The following is a 12,602-nucleotide window of genomic DNA, read 5'->3' on the forward strand; positions in this document are numbered from 1 at the left end:
TCCGCCTGCGTAGTAGCGCTCCGCCCTCTGTCCTACTCTCAGCTAACGCCAATGAAAACCGCTTCTAGGATAACTGATGGCCGAAAGGACCAATCGTGCGCATGGAGAGCCGCCGGGTGGGCGCGGAGTGGCGGCTGCTGATTCAAGGACTCGCACCAAGAGCAGAAACTGACGGTTGTTAAAACCTCTCGAGTCCTCAAACTTTGCCGGTGACTCGTCCAATCGGAAAGTAGACGAGCGATTGTGGTCTTGGTTTGAAAAGGGGCGGGTTTGAGAAGGACGTGAGTGATAACTCCGTCAGCCAATAAGGATTACCATCTCGCCTCGTGCAGACCATCCTGTCTCCAGCCACATGTGTGCATGTAGTGATAACTCGTGATTCTATTTTTGATTAATAAAATCGCTTGTGTTTGATGATGAGTGTATCAAAAGCAAAAAGTCTCAGGCGGCACTGAACAGAAGCGCCCGCCTCTCTGGGAGGTGTCACCCTTGTGGGGGCGGGAAACAACCTAAGTCTCGGTCTCATTAGCCAGTCTTGGTTGATGGACATCAGTACAGACCAATGGCTTCCTGTTCTGGAGGTGCGTCTCTCCTAACTGGCGTATGAAAGTCCGCGTAGGTTTAGCCAATAGGATCAGAGCAGGGGGCGTGGCGGGAAGTTTGAAACTCCTGGTTTTGGAAGTTGTTCCTCGAGCGCGTTTGTGCCCTTAGGCAGAGCTGGGGCCCGGTAAGTGATAGGGATAAATGAATGGGTAAGTTAGAGGATCCAGCGGACTCGGAATGAGCGGTTAGAAAATTCCACGAGTCATTATCCCCGCAGAGGTTTCTGGACTACCGATCCCGAGGTTCCTAGGCTGGAAACTGGGAAGATAGGGTCGTTCTGGGGTCAGAGGTCCGACGTACTGGCCTTCAGCTGAGACCTGAGTCTCTTCTGACCGGCATCCCTTCCTCTACACAGTTGGGCCGCGTCCCCACCCGTAGTGGAGATGGGCTCTACTCAGAGCGTCCCAGTCACTCCAGCACGGCCTCTACCACACAACAAGTATCTGGCCCGAGTAGCGGACCCTCGTTCACCTAGTGCGGGCATCCAGCGCACCCCCATTCAGGTACTCTGGGCTGGGAAGGGGAGGCAGAGAAGCTGTCTGAATTCATGGGCGCGCCTTTGCCGAACTTGGGTCTGAGCGAGTCCTCATACCCCCTGGAGCCCTACTTGCTACTGTCTTAATCTGCATGGGGTAGGGTGTGGGCTGGCCACTTGAGGGCCTTAGCAGTTCCTGCTAGGATGTGAGGAGGAAAGATTAGGGTCCAAACTTGTTCTTGCCTATGGTACCGACAGGTAGAGAGCTCTCCACAGCCAAGCCTACCAGCAGAACAGCTGATGGTTCCTAAACAGGCCCAAGACTCAGATCCTCGCTCTCCTACCCTTGGCATCGCCCGGACACCCATGAAGACCAGTGGTGCAGGTGAGGGGCCCAGGGATTGCTGGTGAGACTCACCTACTTGTGTGGCATCAATGAAGCCACTCTCTCAAAACTTTTTTTTGTGTTTCTGTGTGTGTGTGTGTGTGTGTGTGTGTGTGTGTGTGTGTGTGTGTGTGTGCTGGGAATTTGAACTCAGAGCCTCCTTTCTCCTATTTGGGACCCCTCTCAGTTTAAAAAAATTTTTTTAAATGTTTATTTTGGCTGGACGTGGTGGCACACACCTGTAGTCCCAGCACTTGGGAGGCAGAGGCAGGTGGATCTCTGTGAGTTCAAGGCCAGCCTGGTCTACATAGTGAGTTCCAGGGCAACTCGGGCTACAGGCAGACCCTGTCTCAAAAAGGCCCTCAAAAAAAAAAAAAAACTATTTTGTATGTGTATGTGTGAAGGTCAGAGGACAGCTTTCAGGAGTTTGCTCCTTCTGCCATGTGGGTTCTGGGGATAAACTCAGGTCATCAGGCTTGGCAGGAAGCGCTTTTACCCCTTGAACCATGTTGTTGGCCAGCCTGAGTTTTGTTTTGTTTTGTTTTGTTTGTTGTTTTTTTGGTCTTTTTGAGACAGGGTCTCCCTGTAGCTCCAGCTTGCCTGGAACTTGCTATGTAGACTTGCTGGCCTTGAACTCAGAGATCCACTTGCCTCTGCCTCCCGAGTGCTGGAATTAAAGGCTCCTACACCCGATTTGTTTGTTTTTAACACTTTATTGTTTTTATTTTCTGTGTATAAATGTCTGCATGTATATAAGTGCATCCATGTTGTTCAGTGTTTTGGAGATCAGAAGAGGGTGTCAGATCCCCTGGAACTGGAGTTACAGATGGCTGTTGGCCTTGTGGTGCTGGGAACTGAACCCAGGTCTTCTGTAGGAGCAACCAGTGCTTGTAATCACTGAGCCATCTCTCCAGTCTCACTGTGCAGCCCAAGCTGGACTTGAACCTGAGGCGATTCTCCTGTTTTAGCACTCTGAGTGATAGGATTACAGGTGTGAAAAACATTGCCCAACTTCTGGATATTTTGTTTGTTTAGTTTTTGGTTTTTGTTGCTCTTTTGTTTGGGTCACACACCCAGGCCTCTTGCTTGTTTTCTCACATTCCAGCACCGAGCCACACCACCAAGCCCCCATCTCCCTCTTTATAACATATTGTTCCCTCCCATCTTGACCTCACTCTTCCCATCCCCCAACTCATCTGAACATGAGTCCTAAGGCTCCTTTATCTTGTCCTCCTTGCTGGATGGTTTATACCAAAATGTCACAGCTCATTTCCCTTCTTTGCTCTAGACCCCCAGAGTCCACTGATGAAGGAGCTGGTTGAAGTGTTTGAGAACGAAGCCTCCAAATCAATTTTTCCCGCAGAGCTTGTTTTGCCCCAGAAAGCCCCTTTATCTGCTGAACTGGACTCACCTCTGGGTTCTCAGCTGTCTCTCAAGGACAAGTTGCTCCCTTCAAACCAGACTGAGCTCCCCTCCAAACAGGTGTTTACTAAAGAGGAAGCAAAACAGTCCACAGAAACCCTCGTGGCCAGCCAGAACTCAGACAAGCCCTCAAGAGACCCTGAGACTCCCCAACCTTCAGGTACAAAATTGAAGTGTAAGATGGAGGGAAGAGAGGCTAGAATCATATCCTGGGAGAATGTCCATGGATAAGTGTAAGAAAAATAAAGCACAAGCCCCCAGTTGTGAGTCCTTGCTTTAACACCTTCCCTACCCTAGGTTCTAAGCGCAATAGACGGAAAGCAAAGAGTAAGGTACTAGGAAGATCCCCTCTCACCATCCTGCAGGACGACAACTCTCCTGGGACCGTAACACTACGACAGGTAAAGGGAGAGAAGGTGAAAAGGTTTACTGAGCGGATCCATTATTGAAGGTGGGAGGTCCCTTGACCGTCTTCCCTCTCCCTAACAACAGCCCTCTAGCCCCTCAATTCATATACTACCTTTTGTAGGGGAAACGGCCTTCACCCCTAAGTGAAAATATTAGGGAACTAAAAGAAGGAGGCCATCTTGGAACTGGAAGATTTTTGAAAACTGGAGGAGGAATGTGTGAACAGAGCCAGGACCACGACAAGGAAAATCAGCATTTTGCTTTGGTGGAGAACTAGGTACACGCTGGATTCACCCAGAGCCCAGTGACAGTCTGTGTCCTTCCCCTCTTGTTTTCAAGGGTGCTGAGGGAAAGGCTTGTTTTGTTTTGATTAGGCTATTAACTTTGGCACTTGGATCTTACTGGTTTTTCTTTGTATCTTGTGTGTTTTTTGTATATTAAAGGAAGTGATTTTAAATGATGCTTTAAAAAGTTAGAAGAAAGCTTATACTGGGTCTTCTGTGTGCAGAGTGGCAGCCTGGGGCTTATGATTCCTGGGTGTCTCCCAAGTGACACATCTGAGCCTTGTTATACACCTTACATCGTGATGTTCTCCAAGGCTCTGTCCTTGACCCTGCTCTTCCCTGAGTGTTTACTTCTAGGGCTTTAACTATCACATCCCTACTTCTGGTAATTTCCAGGTCCTTCTCCGACCTAGACTTTCATTCAGCTGCCCTGAAAGCACTTCAATGCCAGTTCTTCTAAAATTGAATCTATGATCTTTCCCTAAAAGCCATTCTTCATGGCCCATTCCTTATCCTTGTGAATAACATTATCATCTACCTATCTGCGCAAACCTAAACCTTGGCCTTGGTCATATTGAATTCATCCAAGTATGTCCTATCTTAAAGGCTGGTCACTAGATCCTAGTGAGTCTATGTCTTTACTCTCTCCCAGTCCCTCTCCTGTCCTGATACCATGTGTGTCTGTCTGTCTCTGTCAGTGTGTGCTGTGTGTGTCTGCAGATTGAACCCAGAGCCTTGTTCATGTTGGGCAAGTGCTGTGTTACTGAGCTACACACTCAGCTCCTGTCCTGTCATCCTTGCATTGCTTACTACCTGTCTATCCCTTGTCTCTAGAGTGCCATTCTCTCCTTCCATTTCACCAGCTTACACTGTTGTTAGAGGAACTTTCCCAACAAGCGTAATTGATCATGGTACTACCGGACTCGAAGCTCTTTAGTGGCTTCCCATGCCCTTAGAATAAAGTCTGGATTTTGTAGCCAGACTTTATAAAGACCTCCAAGGCCTTTATAATCCAACTCCTGTGCAAGCATGCATATATTATGGTGGCAGACTAGTGAGCTGTTGTACACCCCCGGTATTTCCACGGGACCTCGGCTTTTGTCTTCACCCCTTTTCCTGCCCACAGTCCACCCAGTACTCAGCCTTTATTTTAGCACTCATAACACCTTGTTGCTCTTTAATGGGACCTAGGTCTTTTTGGATTACATGAGTGGAAGTCAGACATCACAGAGGTAATAGGATGCTACACTTTATTAGGTGCATTAGGCAAAAGAAAAGGGAAGAAAAGGAGAAAGCAGGAAGGAAAAGGGGCCAGGAGCCTAGTGTGTAGGCAAAGACTACTTTATCCCAGGGATTGACTCCTAGGACTGGGGAAGGGTCTGTTCTTGCTTATTAAGGGAGAGACTAAGGACTATGGAAAGGGGAGGTCATGGGCAGAAACGGGGCATTTCTTTGCCCTTGTGTCCCCGATGCTTCCAAAGTCACATTCCCATAGTCCTCACTGCTCTCAAAGGGAGAAGCTCTCTGAGGAAGCTTACTGGGAATGGCCCTTGCAATGTAGAAGACAGACCCTAATGAGATGGGGGCATGGGAGGGAGTAGGTGAGAGTCTTCATGGCTTTCCGCCTCTCTTCCTCCAGCCTCCTCAGTTCCAGATCTTGAGGAAGCTGTCCCAGGAGCCAGTAGCCACAGCCATCCCATCTGCTGTGACCCCCAGGCAGCTGACTCTGTTGTCGTGGCCTGAGAGGATGCCTGAGGAAGAGGGAAAGAAGTCAGCCTGCTTTAGCATGGATAGCCTATACACTGCCCCTGATGGAGATCGAGGGACTGAAAGAGGATTAGACCTAAGGAAAGAGATTTCTCTTTAGGCCAATTCCTCTGTCCAGAACTTGGGTCACTGGTAGGACTGGGGTAGACAGGTTGGAACTGTCAGTGTGCTATGAGGAAGGCCAGGGTCACTTCAATGGGCAGAGGGAAAGGGTCCTTTGTTTCTAGGTAAAGAAAGCAAAGTGCAGGGGTGTGATGTATATAGGTAAACTCAAAAAGTAACCAACTAAATAGGATTTGGAACCTGATTGTGGGGAGTGTGTTGTTTTCATTCACCTCCTGGTCTCACCCAATAAAAGAAGCCAGGCTATAGGGCTAGAGAGATGGCTCAGCGGTTAAGAGCACTGACTGCTCTTACAGAGGACCCAGGTTCGATTCCCAGCACCCACAATGGCATCTACAAACCAACCTCAACTCCAGGGGAATCCGAAGCCCTCTTCTGACCACTGCAGCATTGCATGACACAGGTGCACTCGCATGCAGGCAATACACTCATACACAAAATAAAAATAATAAATAAAATATTCAAAAAAAAAAGAAGCCAGGCTGGTCCTAGATAAACCCAGGCTATCTAGGGCTCCATATCCTAATTTCTCTCATCTGCAGTTCCCTAGGTTGGTTCCTTTAGTGCATGAAACCCAGAGGACTGGACACTTGAGGTACACAGGTCTGGGGATACCAGAGACAGAGACAGCAGACATGGCATTGGGCAAGGGAGAAGGGCTGCTTAGAGCATCTTTTATTTGGGGAACATGGTCCTAGTTGCAGAAGCAAAGGCTGCTGGTGTCCAGGGCTGGAGTTTGCAGTGAGGGAACAGTAGTAGCTCCATAAAGGGAGCTAGAATGAACATAACAGGGGAAGGTGGGGAGGCAGGGGCAGACCCTTACCCACACGCTCGCACTTCATGGAGTCCCAGATATTGCAGTTGAAGTCATCATAGCCTGCAAAGAGCAGGCGACCACTCAGCGAGAAGGCTACTGATGTGATGCCACAGATGACGCTCTCATGGGAATAGGCAGTCAGTTCCTGGTCTGCCCTCAGGTCAAACAGGCGACAGGAGGCATCATCTGAGCCAGTGCAGATGGCCTCTCCATTGGGGAAGAACTGAGGATACAGGTAGGAAAAGGTCAGGGCTTAGACCTGGAGCAGCCCTGCCTTCCTGCCTGGCTCCCTCCTGAGGCATGGTAAGGTACATCTCTCAGCTTCCCTGGCCTCTGATTCTTGGCAGGGGAAGCAGCCTGTCACAGCATGGCTGTTCACTATTGTGGCTCCCTCTGCCGTACCCCACTCTAGCACTGCAGACAGGCAACAAGGCTCTCTCAGGGTCACACAGCTAGAAGGGTCCTACAACCCCAGTGGGCTGGGTCAGAGTGTGGAAGAACAGGACTGGCTCCAAGTACATAACCTGAAGCTCATCATGAAGAATGTCAGATATACTGTCCGAGGGAAATTATAGAAAATGTGTGCCCTCATCAAAACTGCATGGGCCAGAGAAAAGTAGAAAAATGGTTCCAGTTCAGACACAAAAGACATGGCAAAGCTGGGTGTGGTGGCACACGCCTTTAATCCCAGCACTTGGGAGGCAGAGGCAAGTGGATCTCTGTGAGTTCAAGGCCAGCCTGCTCTACAACAGACCAGCTGGGGCTACAGGGAGACCCTGTCTCAAAAAGACAAAAAAAAAAAAAAGACACGGCAAGTAAATATAGTTTTCTGGATTGCATCCTGGACAGAAAAACTCACTGCCATTAAGGACATTTGTGAGATAACTGGTTAAATTTGAATACTGACTAGTAATTGTCAATGTATTTCATGGTTTTAAGAATTATACTGTAGGGGCTGGAGAGATGATGGCTCAGTGCTTAGTGGTTAAGAGCACTAGCTGTTCTTCCAGAGGACTTGGGTTCGATTTCCAACATCCACATGGTGGCTAACAACTGTCCTTAACTCTAGTTCCAGGGGGTCTGATGCCCTCTTCTGGCTTCTGCAGCATTGCATGGCACAGGTGCATTATATATATGCAGACCATATACTCATACACATAAAATAAAAATAAACTTAAAAAAAAAGGATTATACTGTAGAGCTGGGTATGGTGGTGCACGCCTTTAGTCCCAGGAGGCAGAGGCAGGCAGATCTCTGTGAGATCAAGGCCAGACTGGTCTACACAGCTAGTTCCAGGCTAGCTGGTACTATAGGTAGACCCTGTCTTTAAAAGAAAAAAAAAAGTTAAAAGAAAGATGCTGGTATATTCCTTTAATCCCAGTCCATGGGGAGCAGAGGAAGGTGGACCTTTCTGTCTTCAAGGCCAGCCTGGTCTACATAGCAAGTTCTAGGCCAGACAGGGCTACATAGTGAGACCTTGTCTTAAAAAAAAAAAAAAAAAAGAAAAGCCGGGTATGATGGTGCACGCCTTTAATCCCAGCACTCAGGAGGCAGAGGCAGGTGGATCTCTGTGAGTTCAAGGCCAGCCTGGTCTCGATAGCAAATCCAGGCCAACTAGGGCTACAGGGAGACCCTGTCTCAAAAAGACCAAAAAAAAAAAAAAAAAAAAAAAATGGTCAGGGGCTGGAGAGATGACTTAGCAGTTAAGAGCACTTGTTAGTCTTGCAGAAGACCTGGGTTGAGTTCCCAGCACCCACAGGGCAGCTCACAACCACCTGTAACTCCAGTTCCAGGAGGTCTAACACCATCTTCTGGCCTCCTTGGGCATTGCATGCATGGGTACACTTAAATACATACAGGCAAAACACTCCTACATTTAAAAAAAATCAAAAAAGGACTGGGTTTACAACTCAGTGGGTGCTTGTCTATCAGATAAGCCCTGGGTTCAGTCTTCCAAAAATGAAAATAAAATGTATAGAAAATAGAGTAGCAGTTAATTTTAAATTTGGGGGGGTGACCAGGTGGCTCAGTGGGTAAAAGCTTTTGATGCGTAAGGTTAATGACCTGAGTTTGATCTGCGAAACCCACAGTGGAAGGAGAGAATTGACTCCCAAAAGTTGCATGCTGTGGCATGCTCACATCCACACTTATACACACAATACACACAGTAATAAATAAAGTTAAAAAAAAAGGGGGGGAGGGAAGGAGGTTTTGAGACAGAGTCTCCCTGTAACCCCAACTGGCCTGGAGCTCAGCATATGACCAGGCTGGTCTTGATCTCACAGAGATCCCCCTGCCTTCACGTCCTGAGTGCTAGGATTAAGGGTGTGCACCACCATGCCTGGCAATTTTTTTTTTTTTAGTTGTGTCTATGTTAGAGAAAGTCTTTGTTTTTAGGAAGTATTTAAGGGGTACAGGGGCATGATAGTTTTAATCTACTCTCAAAGGACCCAGGAAAGGGGACCTAGAGTTAGCATTGCAGTATAGCATTTGACTAGCATGCAAAAAGCCCTACACACACACACACACACACACACACAGTGGAGGGGGAATCTAAGTGTGTTTGTGGTATGTGTATATCTCTAGAGACAATGATAAAATAAATGTGGCAAAATGTTAATCTGGGTGAATTGTACATGGATTTCATTCGTTTTGAAACTGTCCTGTAAGGTGAAATTGTTTCAAAAAGAAAAGTCATAGAGAGGGCTTAGAAGCTCTGTGGGAGTGGGTGAGGAATGTGTGTTAAGGTTGAGGTGGTCCCTGGAAGGGGCACATAGAGGGACACTCACACAGATAGCGTTGATGTCTGATTCATGGCCAGTAAAAGTCTGACGGCAGGTCCCCTCCCGCACATCCCAGAGCTTGGCGCTGGCATCACAAGCCCCAGAAATAAAGAGTTTGTAGTCTGGAGACACAGCCAGGCTCATGCAGTCACCAGTGTGTCCAATAAACACGGTCTTCTGCTGCCCTGTCTCAATGTCCCACAAGGCACTATGAGGAGGGAAGAAGACCATCCCAGACAAAGGTCACACAGTTGCTCAGGACAAGATGACTTCCTAAGCCTCCGCACCCATGGCATTCAGCCCTTACCACGTGGTGTCCCCAGAGCTGGTCACAATGTTGTTGTCATCCAGGAAACGGCAACAGGAGAGATAACCTGGAGGTGGTTTGAAGGACAATGCCCTGACTGCAGCGTCAACTGGTCAGGGGCCTGGACATCCTTGGACCCCTCCAGATGGGAGAAGAGGGCTTCCCACTCACCTGTGTGAGCAGAGAGCTCCCGGCTGACTTTGACATTGCCCTCACGGGATTTGAGGCTATAGATGGAACACATGTTGTCCAGGCCCCCACATGCCACAAAGTTCCCTGATGGTGCGTAGGCACAGGTCATGACCCAGGAGGAACGCAATGGGATGGCATGCACCTGCAGAGAGGGTAGACGTGGGGCAGATGGGACCTGCACAAAACTCCCAGATGTGCAAGACAGAGGGGCTAGGCATAGCATGGCCAGGAAGGATGGAGGGTTTTCCTGGAGGCTGGTAGTCAGGGAGTGGAACTGGTACCTTGTTGGTGGTGTAGGTGTCCCACACGATCAGCTTCCCATCCTGTGAAGCACTTACCAGCAGCCTGGAGAGAGGGCACTCTGTGTCATCCATACCTCTCCTCCCTGCCTCCCCGTCTCTTCAGGTCCCCTTTCAAGCCTCACTTAGAGTCAGTGGCCCAGTGCATGGCATAGATCTTGGCCAGGTGCCCCCTTAATGTCCTTCGTGTCCGCATCTGGACTCGTCCCACTACTTCTAGGCCAGACACCAGCTGCAGAGAAAGGGGTAATAGATATGTGTGTGCTACAGCTCTTGCTCTGTACAAGTTCCTGCTGGGGACCAGACTCTAGGATGTTTCCCAACCTTAGAGAAAGAGGTCCTTGGCCTAGAGTGACTGAGACTCCTATGGAAAACAGATGGTTGGATAGCTAGTGGCAAGTTGCTAAATGCTATAGGAAAGGGTTTGGTAAAGTTTCTCCAGATTGGGAAGAAACTGCTATGAAAAATTTCCCACCTTGATCAACTTCCAACTGTTGGTTAGGAGATCACTGAACATCAACTTGGAAAGAGTTACACATAGGTGGCTCTCCTCAACTGGCAGGAGTCTATTCTCACAAACTACCAGAGTACAGTCAGCAGTCATGAGTTCCCAGGCCCTCACTGTGATCTTGGACTGCGCTTATTGAAACCTGTGGTCCTGCATCCCTTCAACAGTGACTAGCCCTTCAGCAGCTCAGCCTCCAGAGTCCACAGACTCAATCTGTCCTGCTGCCTTTGTTACCCTCAGCAAGTTACTACACTTTTCTCTGAGCCTGTTATCTTATAGACTTGCCATGGAAATTATATAAAATTATGAATTTAAGCAACTCTAGCCCAGGATTTTGCTCTTATTAACATATCCAATCCAATCTAGGGTGCTGGCAATTCTTTTTTTTTTTCTTCAGTACTGGGAGTTGAACCTAGGGCTTCATGCATGCTAACCAAGAGCTCTGCTACTGAAATACTAGATACTGAAATCAGCCCCTCTTTTCTTTTAAAAAAATATTTATTCTTTGAGAATTTCATATACTCAGAACGTATTTTGATCATATTCACCCCAACTCCTCCCAGATCTGCTTCCTGTTCTCTCTCTCTCTCTCTCTCTCTCTCTCTCTCTCTCTCTCTCTCTTCAGATGGGTTAAAGAGAATCAAGAGAGATTGATGACTTTCTACGTTTGGCCCAGAGTTTGTTTTATTTTTGAAATAGGTTCACTAAGTTTCCCAGGCTGGCCTTGAATACAACTCAGTAGCCCAGGAAGGTCTTGAACTCTCAGTGCTGCCTCAGCCTTCCATATGGCTCAGATGACAAGTCTGTGTCACCTAGCATGACTTGGTACTATCAATTCTAAGAACCACTATTATAATTTTATGTATCACCAAGCAAGAAAAATGCTAACAGGCATTGTGTATTGTCAGATGCATCTTGATTTCAGAGGTCTCTAAATTTGAAGAAATATGCATCTTAGAATTGTTGAAATGGGGTCTTAGACAACTGTCAACCTGCGTCTACCTCCCTCCACTCCACTGCTTCAGATGGAAGGCAAGAACCATGTCTAATGCCTTCAGAATCCAATACAGTGCCTGGCCCAGATCAGGTCTTATTAGATGTTTGTTGAATGAATGCATGAATGCCTTTCCTCACTCCAAAGACAGGCTGTACTAAAGCTCAGGCACTAGTGTGTTGCTGGTCAGGAACTTGTCTGGTCCCCTCCCTCTCCCCTTATGTCCTGCCTCAGGGGGACAAGAAGGTCTCACCTCAGCCAGGGTAGTGTCCGCACAAGCTTTCCTGGCATCCTGAGAGGGGGAGGGAGGAGGAAGCAGGCATCAGAAAGGCTATGTTAGAGTAAGGGGGCATGTGTATGGGCCTTGGAGGTGGGTGGGCATGGGGCTCTGGGTTGGGGGTGATCTCAAATGTGAGATCCAAATTCAGAAAGTCGCTGGACCCTTGTAGGTCAGAGGTCTGTAAGGTGTCACTTAAGTGGGAACCAGTCCCTTTCCCCAGGTCACACTCCCTCTGGTCCTCAGTTCTGTTTTCCAGGGTCCCCAGGGAGGGAAGGTTCTGGGGTTACAGCAATCTGCTTCTTGAGCTGCTCCGCTTCCTGCCTCAGCTGCTCCATCTCCCCCATGGTGGACAGATCGAGGGGTAGCTCAGGCAACTGCCGGGAACAGGGAGTAGGTGTTGGGGGATCCCCATCAGGCCATGTTTCTGTCCTTCATACCCCACCCTACTCCTGAGAAGTGAGTACTCCTCCCCCTCTCCCAGGCAAGGTCCGGTGCATCAATCTCAGCCTTGCCTGAGCCCTCCCTGTGGGCCCCCAACCCCAGAGGGCACAGCTCCCTCTTACTTGGGCTCTGGCTGGACCTCTCCCAGGTTTCCAGCTCCGCTTCCCAGGCGCTTCCTCACTCCCTCAGCTGCGATGCCTGCCTGTCACCTGCCCCCCTCTGCTGCCAGAGGAGCTGGCCTGGCCTGGCCCCGACTGGGAGGGGGGAATTGACGGGGAAGGGTAAGGCAGGCGACAACCAACAACCACGTCAGGCAAATGAAATCAGCTGGCAGAGTCGGGGGAGAGGCCAGGGAGGGAGGTGTGTGGCTTCCAGAGACTTGAGCCAGCCTGAAGGAGGAGCAGGCCCTGTGGGTCAGAGAAAAGCAGGCCCCCTACAGCCAACCACAGGAGGGGGAGGGGTCAAAGGGGTGCTTCCCTGGTCAGGGTGCAGGAAGAGATAAGAGCATCAGGCC

The 12,602-nt window shown here is 49.0% G+C and overlaps 2 protein-coding genes across 4 annotated transcripts; one reads left to right on the forward strand and one right to left on the reverse strand.

Moving 5' to 3' along the window:
• Positions 1-650: 650 nt before the first annotated feature.
• Cdca3 (cell division cycle associated 3) lies at positions 651-3,753 on the forward strand. Its single transcript, XM_008825376.3, has 6 exons — positions 651-727; positions 959-1,106; positions 1,337-1,463; positions 2,752-3,045; positions 3,183-3,286; positions 3,415-3,753. The coding sequence occupies exons 2-6, from the start codon at positions 987-989 to the stop codon at positions 3,568-3,570; spliced, it is 801 nt and encodes a 266-aa protein (XP_008823598.1). The 5' UTR covers positions 651-727; positions 959-986; the 3' UTR covers positions 3,571-3,753.
• A 1,039-nt stretch (positions 3,754-4,792) lies between these two features.
• Positions 4,793-12,331, reverse strand: Gnb3 (G protein subunit beta 3). Of its 3 annotated transcripts, none has more exons than XM_008825375.3 (10): positions 12,211-12,331; positions 11,935-12,021; positions 11,621-11,659; positions 9,991-10,097; positions 9,848-9,911; positions 9,546-9,708; positions 9,375-9,441; positions 9,074-9,275; positions 6,291-6,507; positions 4,793-5,328 (listed from the first exon to the last, which is right to left on the reverse strand). In XM_008825375.3, exons 2-10 carry the CDS (start codon positions 11,989-11,991, stop codon positions 5,222-5,224), a joined length of 1,023 nt encoding a protein of 340 aa, XP_008823597.1. In that variant the 5' UTR covers positions 11,992-12,021; positions 12,211-12,331; the 3' UTR covers positions 4,793-5,221. The 3 variants fall into 3 exon arrangements, with proteins under 3 accessions (XP_008823597.1, XP_029415705.1, XP_029415706.1); XM_029559845.1 differs by having other exon boundaries at positions 9,375-9,471; XM_029559846.1 differs by lacking the exons at positions 11,621-11,659; positions 11,935-12,021; positions 12,211-12,331 and having other exon boundaries at positions 9,375-9,471; positions 9,905-10,027.
• Between the last annotated feature and the right edge of the window lie 271 nt (positions 12,332-12,602).

The sequence above is a fragment of the Nannospalax galili genome, unplaced genomic scaffold (assembly GCF_000622305.1).
Source record: "Nannospalax galili isolate Female #2095 unplaced genomic scaffold, S.galili_v1.0 scaffold589, whole genome shotgun sequence".
Classification (NCBI taxonomy): Eukaryota; Metazoa; Chordata; class Mammalia; order Rodentia; family Spalacidae; genus Nannospalax; species Nannospalax galili.

Bases quoted from the DNA above. Each gene is read 5' to 3' on its own strand.
- Cdca3 (XM_008825376.3), top strand. From the start codon at position 987: ATGGGCTCTACTCAGAGCGTCCCAGTCACTCCAGCACGGCCTCTACCA. The intron at 1,107-1,336 runs GTACTCTGGGCT...TGGTACCGACAG, and splicing joins TCCAGCGCACCCCCATTCAG to GTAGAGAGCTCTCCACAGCC. The intron at 3,287-3,414 runs GTAAAGGGAGAG...TACCTTTTGTAG, and splicing joins GGACCGTAACACTACGACAG to GGGAAACGGCCTTCACCCCT.
- Gnb3 (XM_029559845.1), bottom strand. From the start codon at position 11,991: ATGGGGGAGATGGAGCAGCTGAGGCAGGAAGCGGAGCAGCTCAAGAAG. The intron at 9,709-9,847 runs GTACCAGTTCCA...CCCTCTCTGCAG, and splicing joins ACACCTACACCACCAACAAG to GTGCATGCCATCCCATTGCG. The intron at 9,472-9,545 runs GTGAGTGGGAAG...TTGACGCTGCAG, and splicing joins GGAGCTCTCTGCTCACACAG to TCAGGGCATTGTCCTTCAAA.